Source organism: Colletotrichum gloeosporioides (assembly GCF_011800055.1).
Source record: "Colletotrichum gloeosporioides strain Lc1 chromosome Unknown consensus_101, whole genome shotgun sequence".
NCBI classification, from domain to species: domain Eukaryota; kingdom Fungi; phylum Ascomycota; class Sordariomycetes; order Glomerellales; family Glomerellaceae; genus Colletotrichum; species Colletotrichum gloeosporioides.
In genome coordinates this window covers 300,130-313,192 of record NW_025544746.1, presented here as the reverse complement: position 1 = coordinate 313,192, position 13,063 = coordinate 300,130, and the positions used below count along the sequence as shown (strand labels likewise).

At 56.9% G+C, this 13,063-nt stretch overlaps 2 protein-coding genes across 2 annotated transcripts; one reads left to right on the top strand and one right to left on the bottom strand.

Annotated features, from left to right (window-relative positions):
• Positions 1-590: 590 nt before the first annotated feature.
• GCG54_00010549 (uncharacterized protein) lies at positions 591-2,738 on the bottom strand (the record flags this gene model as incomplete). The annotated part of the gene is made up of 6 exons (XM_045410471.1): positions 591-1,171; positions 1,260-1,438; positions 1,697-1,995; positions 2,087-2,256; positions 2,347-2,377; positions 2,433-2,738. The coding sequence occupies 6 exons, from the start codon at positions 2,736-2,738 to the stop codon at positions 591-593; spliced, it is 1,566 nt and encodes a 521-aa protein (XP_045257362.1).
• A 5,147-nt stretch (positions 2,739-7,885) lies between these two features.
• Positions 7,886-8,981, top strand: GCG54_00010548 (Histone H1; the record flags this gene model as incomplete). The annotated part of the gene is made up of 5 exons (XM_045410470.1): positions 7,886-7,951; positions 8,010-8,036; positions 8,093-8,396; positions 8,449-8,795; positions 8,850-8,981. 5 exons carry the CDS (start codon positions 7,886-7,888, stop codon positions 8,979-8,981), a joined length of 876 nt encoding a protein of 291 aa, XP_045257361.1.
• Positions 8,982-13,063: the final 4,082 nt, after the last annotated feature.

Here is a 13,063-nt window from a genome sequence, read left to right as displayed (position 1 = left end):
GAAGACAACGGGGGACGAAGACGTGGTACAGCGACGACGAGGGACGACGACGACAGAGGACACCGGTGACTGGCGACAGAAATGATAGCAACCACATGACCGGCAGGGACAACAAGACCGCGTCGATGGATACTGGCATATAGATCATTCGCGACCTGGCTTGAGACATGGAAGGAGTCAATCGTGTGTGCAAGCCTTCGGGTGGTGTCAAACCCCTACGCGTAATGGCTCAATGAGAGGACGATGAACTGGCTTCCAAGATAGTATTTGCGTAGACAGAGAAAATCCGAAGAGGATCAATCATACTTCCCGCTCGAATAATACATGACAATTGCGTGAAACTACCGAGACATGCTGGGTGCTGCTTGTTGTCATGTTTGTGGCGGATTCTCAGGTTCTCTATGCTGAATTCACGACCTTGATTAAAACATGAATTAATTTTTTCAAAGTCCTCACCAATCATCAAAAGGTAAAACAAAACACGAAAAGCATTCAAAGGCACCTGAATAATGTTATAAAACACGCAGAATGCTTGAAGCCTTCGATTTGCGAAGATGCCCTTATGATGTCCCTAGGTATCAAGGCACATACTACCCGCTGCTCTCAAGCACATCCCAGACCATCTCCCCATGCTTCACATGCGCGCCAACACTCAACTGCGCGCCCGTCTTCAGCAAAACCTCACAAGGCATGGTCCCCTTAGCCCCGATTCGAATCGTCTTCTTCCATCCCTCTTCCTCCTTCCACTCCCACCGCTCAGCGCTGACATCCTCCCCAACCCTCGAGATGCCCTGGCAAAACCGGCCCAGCCACACAATCATCCCGCGCGCCTTGCTCGCCTCACTCTCATACTTGAGCACGACGCACTCCGGCTTCACCGCGTCATCCGCCTTGACAGACGCAGGCTCCGGGTCGACGTCCCGCCAGAGCTCCTCGTAGTCGCACTCCTGCCCCGTGGCAGGGTTGACCATGCGCCCCTTCTCGAGCGTGAGGTCGCCTTCCTGCGGGTACATGTCGCCCTCGTCGCCCGCCGTCTCGGGCTCCGTCGTGCGCGAGTCGATCCAGTGGTCCCAGCGCGAGTGGCGCACCTCGCCGCCCTTGCCGTCGGGGATGATGGACGACGAGGACGTGCCGGCGATGCCCCATTCCAGGCGCCCAGCACCGTGTGCTTCTGCCATTCGTCAGAAATCTTCAATAATATCACCACTGCGAGTGTTGCGCTGGGCCGGAGATGGGGTTGAAATTGAGGCCACACTCACCTTGTCCCTCCGCAGTCGGCGCCTTTAGGATGCGGAGATCCACGAACCGGCGCTGCGGGGAAGTCAGCACGATCGTGGACGTCGGCTCGCTGGCCTCGTCGGGCACCCAGCGGATGTGTTCGCGGAACGATATGCTGCCCATTTTGATGTTGGTGTTTTCTTCCTTCAACGATAAGTTCCTGAGAGAATTGCTTCAGCTGCGCGAGGAGTGTGGGGTTCGCAATTGAGGAGGCGCGCCGCCCGGGCAAACCGGCCAATGATCCACATTAACCCGGCTAACGCTTTCACGCCGTCATACCCCCCAACACTAACCGGCCGATCTGCGTCGCCAACCTTGCGTCTATTACTTTATCCTCTATGCGAGGTCTATGTCTAAGTCTATGTGCATTGTAGTCCAACCCAATACTCTCTTTCTTCATCGAACAGAAACCCCTCACGCAGATTTCTCAAGCCTCTCGACAACCTTCACCAACTCCTCGATCTTCTCCTCGCACTCCTGCTTGCTCCTCTCCTGCGCCTCGTACGTCTCGCGCAGCCTGTCGACCATGAAGGGCTTCAGCGCGGTGCGCTTCGCGGTCTTGTAGTCGTACACGACAATGTCCTCAAAGCAGCGCGCCGCGGGCCGGCGGTGGCGGTCGGAGACCAGCAGGGCCTCCAGGAGGACGAAGTCCGACTCGTAGGTCGGCTTGGCGGCGAGCTTGTGCAGGACGGTGACGTTGTCCGGGTAGGCCATTGGCTGTGAAGCGTGAGCATTCGGAGCCGCATTGCTTGACGAGCCCTAGCCGGCGAGGGTGAAGCCCGGTTGGGGTTGGGATGGGGCGACTTACAAACTTGTAATCCGTCTTGATGCTCCTCATAATCAGGCCAATGTCCTTGGGCGACATGAGCTGGTTCCATTCGTCCGCGTTCTCGGGGTCCACCGTTGTCGCGAAGTTGCGCAGCCAGTTTACGCGTGCGGACTCGGCGTACTTGTTGTAGACGACGTTGTTCACATGACCTGGTTCTCTTAGTTAGATGACTGCTGTTCTGCCTCATGCGCCGCGCAATTTGAGCGTACCCTGCGCCGTGTTAGTCAGTGCTCACGAACAGCGTCCCTCGATGAACCTCACCATTGCATCCTGCAGCTCATCGTCAGTGTCATGGCTTCACCATAAAGCACGATATTAAACTCACCTGATCTCCCCAGGTGACAGTGTGCTTGTCCAAGCCCCTCCATCCAGGCCCGGTGAGGAATCCCTCGCGGCCAGCAAGCAGCTCAAGCCACTGCCCGTCAACAGCCTCCCGCAGCCCCTTCAACTCCTCTTTCTGGGCGCCGTCAAGCTTGAGACCGGCTACACGCTTGATGCGCGCCTGCAGCTCGGAGAGCCAACGCGGATTGACCGCGGCGCCGGTCCCGTTCTCCGACGCGGCGAGACGAGTCGTGGTGCCGAAGCAGCGGCGGGCAACGGGGCCGCGGAGAGCTGAGATGGAGGCGCGCATCGTGTGGCAAGGTATCTACAAAGCAGTTGCACAAGCACAAAGCAACCTAATATCATAAACACAGAAAAAGCAAAACCCTTCTTTGCAGGCTAAAATTTGAAGGAAGAATTTTGATAAGAAGGGTGTGGATGATGGAAGGATGAGGAAATTCGGTTTCCGTCGGCAGCAATTGGGGCGCGCGACCCGATGGAGTGGGCGCTGGTTCCGATGGCAGGGCCGTTGGCTCGGTAGTTGCGCCCTTTCGTCTCGGCTCCCAGGGCGTCGAAAGGCGCGTGGGGGAGGTGTTTGCTGTGCGGGGCCCTCGGTAACGCACGCAACTTAGGCTGGCTCTGCGGCAGGTTTGACATCTCACCAAGCGGGGCTTTAGCCCTGTTACTCCCCTTGGTGTAGTTGGTTCATCACGTTCGACTGTAATGGTTACATTGTCATCGAAAGGTCTCTAGTTCGATTCTGGAAGGGGAGAGCCATTCTTTTTGATTTTTTCTTCACTAATGATGTATTTTTCACGTCATCGCATGCTTAATTGAGCATTTGAATCTCGAGCTTTTTTGTGCTTTGTACACTGCAATTCTTTATCGCACGATGTCCTGTTTCTAATTGCCGCCCCCTCGTTCTCTGTCGAGCGTGCACAGTGTCCCCGCCCCTCACCGGCTGAAGAATTCTCGGTGTCCGGTGTACCCAGTCCCCACCCCAACGGCCCCTCGGTCAGCTCGGTCAGGCAATCTTCACCGGCGTGGGATGCTTGTCTTGTGGAACTTCGCAGGGCCCAGCGGCGGCGGGGGGATTGGCGTGGGAGCGCCTGGCCCGGAGCTGCGACCGCTGCGAGCTGGTCATAGCTCCCACAGACCCACTTTCCGGATCTGGGAGGGACCAACTGGAGGGGAGGGAGGGGACCTGCGACCGCACTTGTCACTTGCAACCGCACCGCACGGCGCGCGACTTTTTTTGGGCGACGGGGGAGGACACAGCGGTGCGCACGCGTTTGACGGAGAGTTCGATGCTTGGGCACGGAGCGATTTTGACGTCCTGAGCTGGGACAGATTGGCATCGGTTTTTGAGGTTCTCATCACTTTCATTTATGTCGTTCTTTTCAGAGGCTGCCTCGGTGAAATGGGAGGGGATGGATGGAAGGGGGTTGTTACGCGTTGGACGGGGTCAAAACAAGATTGCCCCTCGGCCTCACCGCTGCCCCTCGCGGTCCCAGCTTGGCCTCTTGCTCATGATTTCTTTCATTGACGAGAAGCTGTGAATAACGATGCAGTCTTGATATCAAGAATGGTCATGTTTCGAGGCCGAGCTGGAAGCGCCTTCGCGGAGCTCGCGAGGGGGATGGAGAGTTTGGCTCGTCTGGGCCCGAGTTTCCCCGTGCGGCCGGCCGACTTTTCGCGCAGGAGATTGGTTCGCTGCCCTCGAGACGGCTACCTCGACGTTTTCTTTGAAATAGCAAAACGAAATTATTATCGTTCAAATTGGGAAGATTTCAATCTCGGAATTCAGAAGCATTCGCTAGAGAGTGCGCTGGGTTGCGAGCACAGCAAAGCAAAGCAAGGCGCGGTGCGGGTGCCGTGAGGCCTGTTCGGTCCCCCTTTTCGTCTCGCTTGACGCGCGACTTCGCGGGGCTTGACAATCACGTCTCGCGACGAGGGGCAATCTCATTTAAACCGCAATTGATGATGCAGGAAATTACAATACCATCGACGTGTTCCCGGGTTGAGAAATTCAGGTGCAATGTCAGTCGGTGTGGTGTTCAGAGAATGAGGGACGCAAGTGTCGGTCAGGGCGGAGAACAGACGGTGACTGGCACACGTGTTCTCCTCCACATTGGGTATGCATGCGTCAAGCTTGCGATGACATTTGGCGGCCGCAATGAGGATTTGAAGTTGTCAAAATTGCATTGATGTCAATCGAGAATGTTTTCGAATCGGAGTGCCAAAGATTCTTTGGCCCTCGAGTGTTGTCGGCGGGGAGAGGTCGCTGTTCGTGTAGAAGGGTGATGGATCGCGAATGGCTTCCATTGCCCCTCATGCCTCTCACGGGCTTTTGACGCTCCAATGAAGCACAACGGGAGCGTGCAAACCGCAGATATCGCCAGATGTAGCCTGGCGACGTATTGAGGTGATATCATCAATCAGCTTTAAGGCTGAGCGGTTATGTGGTCACAAGCACGCGTGCAGTCATCCATCGACTCTTCATCGGTCGCGTGACGCGATTGCAGCCCCTCTTTGGCGGGCGGCGCTCGCGAAACTCGGTGTAAGTCATTTCAAGCAACAAAAATGCAACAAATTCACAAAAAATATCCCCGAGCAGATCGTCGACCTAGACGATGGGCCAGTGCATTTTTTAGATGAAAAGAAAGGTGCTGTGGGCGGTTGCGCGGTGGTGGTGCAAAGATGTGCGGATAGCTTCAATCGCGAGCTTCGCGCACCGAATCACACGGAACGGGAGGCCGAACGGGACGGGGTGCGGGATATCCGGGCCGGGTCGCGTTGGGAATGGAGACAAAATAGCATGAGGGGATGAAGAAAAATTCGGGCAACACAGCGATGGTGCTGGCTTGGGATGAAACCGGACTGGCGAGGAGGGAGACCGGATGCGACGGGGGAGGTTGTGTTGAGGAGATCATGGACGAAGTGCGAAAAGTGGCAAGTCGGCGAGGGAAAGGAGTCGGGCTGTGAGGAAAGTTGGGGCCGGGCGTGCGGGATGTGGATCGGGGGTTTGCGAGAGCCAAAAACGCGATGGAAGCGAGAAATGAGTCATTTAGCGTGATGGAGGGTGAGGAAAGCGCAAAAAGAGGGAAAAGGAGAGAGGAGAGGGAAGGGAAAAAGAGAGGTGGTTGAGGTGGGCGATGAGAATGAGTTGGGTGGGAGATGCGAAGGTGCCGGATCAGACAGCTTTTTTTTTTCTTCTCGTTCGTCCATTCCGCTGTGCTATGCTGTGCTGGACTTGGGAGCCCGGGGGGACAGTCTTTCAGCGGATGGATTGCGAAAATCTGGCCAATCAGAAAAATCGACGAGGGAAGGAGGGCATTTTTATTTTAATGCGACGGAAGGAAAATGGGAAAGGTACTTGGGGTAGGTATCTTTTTTGGGTCGTCGAACGGCGTGGCAGTCGTGATGGGGAAGGGAAGGAGCGCTTGCTGCAGTGTGCAGTGCCGCTTAGCAGGGCAAGCAGGAGTCTGTCTGGGAGTCTGAGGCGGTCCCTGAAAACCGACGACGGGGAAGGAAGGATGGACAGGCACACACTGACACTGATCTTGGGTGTGATCTGATTCTAGGTAGTGGAGGGGAGGAGCTTCGAGCAGGTCAGGGAGCATGCCTTACCACCTTTCCTAGGGCATGGCGGCATGCGCGAAGCCAAGGAGGGGATGGAGGTGTTTGCGTTTGTTTGGCGGGAACACTGCCGCGGCAGAGGCCCCCTGTGAGGTGAGATGGGAGATGGGCTTGGGCTGGGTCCCTTGGGAGGAGCCGTGGAAAAGCACCAGAAGCACCAGAAGGCCATCTCACCTGGGCGGGCATCCACTGTGAGGTGTTCGTTTATTTTCCCGTCCTGCACGGATTGGACTGGATGTGTTGGATTGGATTTACAGGGAGTCGAGCTGCTGAGGGGAGAAGAGGGCCCCCCCGTCCGGTGTCCAGGTGTCCAGGGTGTGACAGCAGAGACGACAGAAGCTTCAGAAGCTTCATGCGACGCGTCCGGAGCTTGGTCTTTTGTTTCCCTGGAGCGCCTGCCATGTGGCCATGTGCCACCCGCTGCTGCGATCTTCGTCGCCACTTGCGAGTTGATGGAGGACAAGTTGGCCATGTAGATCTGCAGATATCTTTCTTGGAAGTGGTGGTCTGGCACAGAACAACCTGGAGGACTGGATGGAGTGGCAACATCAGGCAGACGAGGGAAGGAGACGAGGGGAGAGGAGAGGGTGCTGGATCTGATCTGTGTCTTGAGCCTCCCGTCTTGCCCGTCTCGACCGCGTCTAGCAAATCACATAGAGATGCGCCTCTTGGTTCCAGCTCAACTGGCGCTAATCGCCGATTCAAGTCGAGACACATCACAAAACGAGAAAGAGCAAAAGAGGAGAGGTGAGGTTGGGGCAGGAGGAGAAGAAGAGAAGGAGGTGGGAGGAGGGACGAGGTGGGTGCGATGCAGGTGCAGGTGCAGGTGCGTGAGAAGGTAAGGTAGGGCCGGGGAAGGAAAGGATGGAAAGCACGGAAGCTGGGGCTCTGCCACACCTGCATTCGAGTCCTACCTCACCTGCCTTACTCTCCCGTCGACGTTCGTGCCTGCCTTACCTTGCGGTCTGTCACCGGAGCATTACCTTAGTAGAAGGAGCATCGGAGAGCAGGAACGGTTTGACGGTTGACTGTTGAGGTCCCAAGCAGCCTGCCTGCCTTAGGTGAGCGTGGTGAGGTAGGTCGACCCAAGAAGAGAAGGAACCCTACTGCACCTGCACCTGCACTTGCGCGCCATGTAGGTAAAGCAAGAACAAGCACGGCAAGGCAGTCGAACCTGTCTTGCACCTGCTGCCCTACCCTTCCTGCACCGCTAGCTACCCGGCTCGACGACTCCCTGCTAGGCCCAACGGGAGGGGAGAGCCGTCTAAAATCTTTCTTCCACATCTCAACCTGCAGCCCGGCTCCATGTTCCATCGTTGTTGGTGTGGGTGGTGCTGCGCTGCCCGTGGTCTGGTCACTGGTCGCGCGGATCGAGGGCGGTCGCTAAAAAACCACGCGGGCCATTAGCTCACAGTTATTTTTTCGGGGGTTGAAGGACGTGGTGGATGAGCATGGTGGATGGAGGGGGAGGGGATGAATGGGGGGCACGCTGGAACCCCCCAAAGCCCAGCGAGGCCAGAGGTGCCCTGGTGGTGCCCGCAGCCCAAGACCCCCAAGACCACAAAGTTACTGATTGCGCACCGCGCCTCTCTGCCCCCGCCCATTTATAAAAACAAGCCCCATCCCCTCCACGCACGCGCTCGTCCCCCCTCTTGCTCTCGATCTCTCTCTTCTTGTCTCCCTCAACACAACGCGTCAATCTTCTTCGCAAACCGATCTACTTCGACTTATTCATCGACTTCAATCGCCCTTTCGATTGCATCCGCTACTTTGCACCCTTCTCCAACACCCACACCAACCACCACCACCAAACTCACAATGCCTCCCAAGAAGACCGAGAGCGCTGCCGCCGCTCCCAAGAAGGCCTCCCACCCCAGCTACCAGGTCCGTCACCGATTCACCGGTCTTTTTTCATGGCGCATTCTTTGCTAACAGTCTGCAGGACATGATCACCGAGGCCATTGTTGCTGTATGTTTTCCAGCTCCTCTCCCTCCGGCGCAAAAGGGTTACGCGACCGGTGCCAGTCGGGTCTCGCTTGCGCTACTGGGTCTCAGTATCCTCGCCAGCGCCCACCACCCTCGCGAACCCTGATCGCACCACCACTCGCTGTCGTCTGCCTCGCGGCAAATCACCTCGTGTGCCGACCTTTTACTGACTCGTCTTTTCTCCTACAGCTTAAGGAACGCAATGGATCTTCCCGCCAGGCCCTGAAGAAGTATGTCAAGGCCAACAACCAGATCAACGTTGTTAGCGACACCATGTTCGACTCTCTCTTCAACAAGGCCCTCCGCGCCGGTGTTGAGAAGGGTGTCTTCGAGCAGCCCAAGGGTATGTCGACGTGCCTTAGCCATCTGAGAACCCCGTATACTGACTTGCATAGGCCCCTCTGGCGGCACCAAGCTTGCCAAGAAGGCTCCCAAGAAGGAGGAGAAGAAGGCTGCCCCCAAGAAGGCCGCCGAGAAGAAGGAGGCCAAGGAGCCCAAGGAGAAGAAGGCTGCTGCCCCTAAGAAGGCTGCTGCCAAGAAGGAGGCTAAGGAGCCTAAGGAGAAGAAGGCCGCCGCCCCCAAGAAGGCTGCCGAGAAGGAGACCAAGGAGAAGAAGGCCGCCCCCAAGAAGGCTGCCGCTCCTAAGAAGGAGGCTAAGGAGCCCAAGGAGAAGAAGGCTGCTGCCCCCAAGAAGGCCGCCGCTGAGAAGAAGGAGACTAAGAAGCCTGCTGCCAAGAAGGCCGTACGTTCTCATCTTGCACCCGTCGCACAGTACACCTACTGACATCTTCATCAGGACAAGCCCGCTGCCATCTCCAAGACCAAGACTGGTCGCGTCACCAAGACGGAGGCTAAGAAGCCCGCGGCCAAGAAGGCTGCCGCCAAGAAGGACGAGGCCAAGGCTGAGCCTGCTGCCGCATCTGCGTAGAGTGCTGTTCTTCGTCGTCGTCTTCCTTGACGAATGCAAGCATGCTCTGGTCACGAATCTTTCTTAGGTCCAAACTGAACGGCGTTTACGGGAGTATTGCTCGATTACTTGGCGGGAACAACAATGGGGTTTCAAATGGGATCCGGGCAAAGGTGGTGGGAACAAACCAAAGTTTTGACTCTTGACTTGTTGAAAGAAGGGATCATCGGGTTGGGACGAATGTGTTTTATCGTTTCTGTTTTGTTCTACTGGTTTTTCACCCTCCGTCGCGTTGCGCGCGTTGTTTGAGACGGGTTCGGCGGATCCCGGACGGCGACGCCCTCTCACTATTGTAACTATAGCTCACGCGATTATACCAATGACGAGACTTTTCACTGTTCAATATTCTGTTTGGTGGAAGTGCGAGATTCTCAGTGTCGGTCACGCCTCGCGGTCACGCCCCGGCGCGCGACGAGTTGGCAAGGCTGGAGAATCCCTTCGCGTACTTACGACGCTCCGAAACACCGCTGCGCCCTGCTTGTATCATTCCCTGGATGGCAACTCGAGTCGATTGACGACGATGATCTACCAGTATCATAACTCTGGCGCAAAGAAACTGCAAAATACTCCTTCATGAGAGGAAACGCAACTCTTACCCACGGAGCCTTCTTGTGATCTCACGGTCGGCGATGGCGATGGCTGACGAGGGCCCAAGCCCGTGAGTGGCGGTCAGGCCGGTGGTTAAGTCACGTCAGGGGGGGTTTACGGTTGTCGGTACAGACGGCGCGGCCGGAGCGGCTGCGAATTATTGCGCTACCATTTTTCCAGCAGGCTGGAAGGGTTATTTCGTTTGATGTTCGTCTTGGGGTCCGAGCAAGCACAACAGAAATGAAGAGGAGACCTTCTGGGGGAAAGGGGAGAGAGTGAGAGCAGAGGCGAACGGGGTGCGACGTGCCGGAGGGCCGCGTGGGAGTTTCGGGGTGGGGCTGAGAGACAGAGAGAGACAGACAAGACGCGGTCGGTTCATGGGTTTGTTTACATTTTGGGGTGAGTTGAGGTGAGCTCCGGGCGTGTCACGGTCGGTTGGTCAGGGATGTCACGTGCCTCTTCCGCCGGCCGCCCGGGATCCTTCGTGGAGTTATTTCTAGAAAGCAAGAAAGGCCTGCGGTGTTTTTCCCTGTTGCCTGGTGCTTTTCTCGTGACGCTGTGATGCGAAAGAGATTTGTTGCATGGTGGTTCAGTTGTCGGTTTGGCTCGTTGGTTGTGGGCTGACTTGGCCTGGCGTCAGATGAGACTTGAACCGCCCGCTGACCCTATTGGACGCGGCGTTAATCGCAACATCGACTCAGTCAACTTGCCTGCACAGACCGCTGGACGAACACACTTTTGGTGAAGGCAGGTACCAAGCCCTTTCAAGAGTCTGGAAACTCGAGGCTGGTGGACGTGTCGCGGGGTATTTTGAGCATGGTTTTCACGGGTTGATTGCGTTGTTTGGCCGCTTCCCTGAACTTGTCGTCAGCGTGCCTGAGTAGACGTGACCGTTGGGTTTTGTGATGCACGACGGCCACGGCGAGTTCTAGGCAGGGCGGCCGTCTGACACGTGCGGCGAGCGGACGGCGCCACACCAGTGGCCGGGACCCGTCCCATCCACACCGATCATACGGATCATGAGCCGGGCAGAGAGGCGACTTTTGTTGGGCGAGCGTCATTTGATCATCTGACTTGCTGCTGTCACTGGCGATGAGGGTCGTCTGCTCGTTTGCACGGAGGAGCAAGATCAGGGCCTGGTATGACAGATGGACCTAGAACTACTGCTGCCGGAGTCGAGTCATATCGACCAGTGCCTGTCGCTCCACTGCCGAGAGTTCTCGTATGTTGGTCATCTCTAGAGATCTCAGTCATCTTTACGACGAGAACGCGCACAGTAAACGGCGATGCTTAGGCTTCAAGTGGCGATGCGGGGAAGGCTGGCTTGAAGAAAAGGCGAAGCGAGACAAGGCGAGCGAGCGGGTGGGCGGCTACGGGCCATGGTGCAACGGTGTCAAATGTCGAGCTCGGAGACCAGAGGCGCAGGATTTCACCGCGGCCCAAGGGCACCTCTGTGTGCGCCGTCACCGTCACACCAACGGGTAGTGGTCGGTGGTCCTGGTGTTGGTGTCGGTGCTGTGCAGCTCATCAGTCGGTCGGGAGCAGTGCGCTGCAGGTCGCGGCGAGTGCAGAGTTGAGAGGTGATTGTTCCGTGGCGGAAGAGTGGTGGGCGTACTGGATGTGCAAGGAGTGACGTGGATAGCTAGCCCCGAGCTTGCTTCCCATTGGTGTTCCTGAAACAAACCTTCATGTTTGGAGGGGGGAGGACAGAGAGAATTCGGGCTAGGGGTCGAGGGAGGTAGCGGGTACATGGGGTACTTTGTGCGAGTCTTGTTAGGTGAGGTGCGTCGAGACTGGAGCTGGGCTGATGAGTGACGTGCAAGCGCCGACGAGGTCGATGGATGATGGGTGCGGCGGCATTGAGCTGTCTGTCAGAAGCGGCGAAAAGAATCCGATGAATCGAGTGTCACTGGGCAGCGGGATTCTGGTTTAATGCTGAATGGCAGACTCCGTTGACCATGTCCCCTACCGGCGCTGGTTCCGGGTCGGGATCCCTGTCGTCAATCCGGAACACGACGAGCGACAGGTGCAGGGTGCAACCGTACAGGCGGTTGGGGGCCTGATGATGGAGCGAGTGAGTGGTCGAGGTGTTGACGATGGAGGAGGGGTCGTGTCGAGGAGCTGAGGCTGGGATGGAGCATGATGTCGAGGGTCGAGGTCGAGGGGATGTGCTTGTCTGCAAGTCACAGTGTGGCCGGTGTGAGGCGAGATGGGAGGAGAAGCATTGGGTGACGAGAAGAGACGTTGAAGAGGATGGATGGAAGCTTTGCATCTAAAATGAGAGACGAAGAGGCTCGAGGATGATGTTGAGAGAGAGAGAGGAAACAGTGTGAAGCAGCACTGGAGCAGAGACCTGATAGTAAGGCTCAGTACGCATTGATCAAACAGCAGCGTTCAGAGAATGGCGCCGGTGGTGTTAGTGGCTGGCCTGTGCGATGCGATGCCCATGTTTCTTCCCGTCCGTTTCGGGGTATGTGGGGAGGAGGGACCTACCTGCGTCTGCGTACCTTTCCTTCTTGCCCGCTAGGGACGCAGTGCCATCGACATCGACATCGACAGAGGGCACCTAGGAACAGAAACGGGAGAGAAGTACCGACCGTGTAGCGATACGGGGCATTTGCGTGGCAGGTACCTTACTTTGAGGGGTTCCTTCATTTTGCGCCTGTGCTACGGTACCTCACTTTGAGGCATTCTCCGACGGCAAGCACGAGGCAAGAGACAGCAACCCAGGAAAGAGCGCGGTGCAGATGCAGGCACCTCAGTCGAGACTTGCCTCCGTTGCTGCTGCTGCTGCTGCTGCTGCGGGTTGACCGAGCTGCACTGAATCTGGAACAAGAAACTGCAATTCTGCAACTTGAGGAAAGTGGGCATCAAGGATCCAAGACTGGTGGACGTGACCAACTCATGCAATTGTGAAAGTATGTGAATTGCAGAGGAAGGAAGGAGTCGTCGGCAACGACGTGGACGTGGACGTGGAGGGATTTCATCATCCTCCCCCACCCAGGTCCCAGGTCCCATCAAAAGTGTCGTCAATCACCACCGTCCGCCGCCTGTCGCTTCGCTACCACCCGCTTCCCAGCAAGGCACCACCCTACCTACCTTACCCAACGTGCCTGCCCGCTTATTACCTCCCCTCGTCCATCATCTGCATCGTCCGCCCTACAGATACCAGTGCCTGCGATAAGCAAATACTGATAGCTGCTGCGACTCTACGCCTGCCTTATCCGTATCTCCCTCGCTCTCACTCCCTCCCTCGCACTTCGCACTCTGCACTCTGCCCCCCCTGCTCCAATATTCCCTGGCTCAAATCCCAGGCGGCCCCCCCCAAAACGAGAGAAGGCCAGGCCGTCATCCAACCAGCTTCCCCTCCTCCTGTCCAATCTTGTCTTCCACCGCCCAAAAGAAGCCGGCCGACCTGATCGCAAGCCAACCCAACGACGTCGAGACGGCCACCA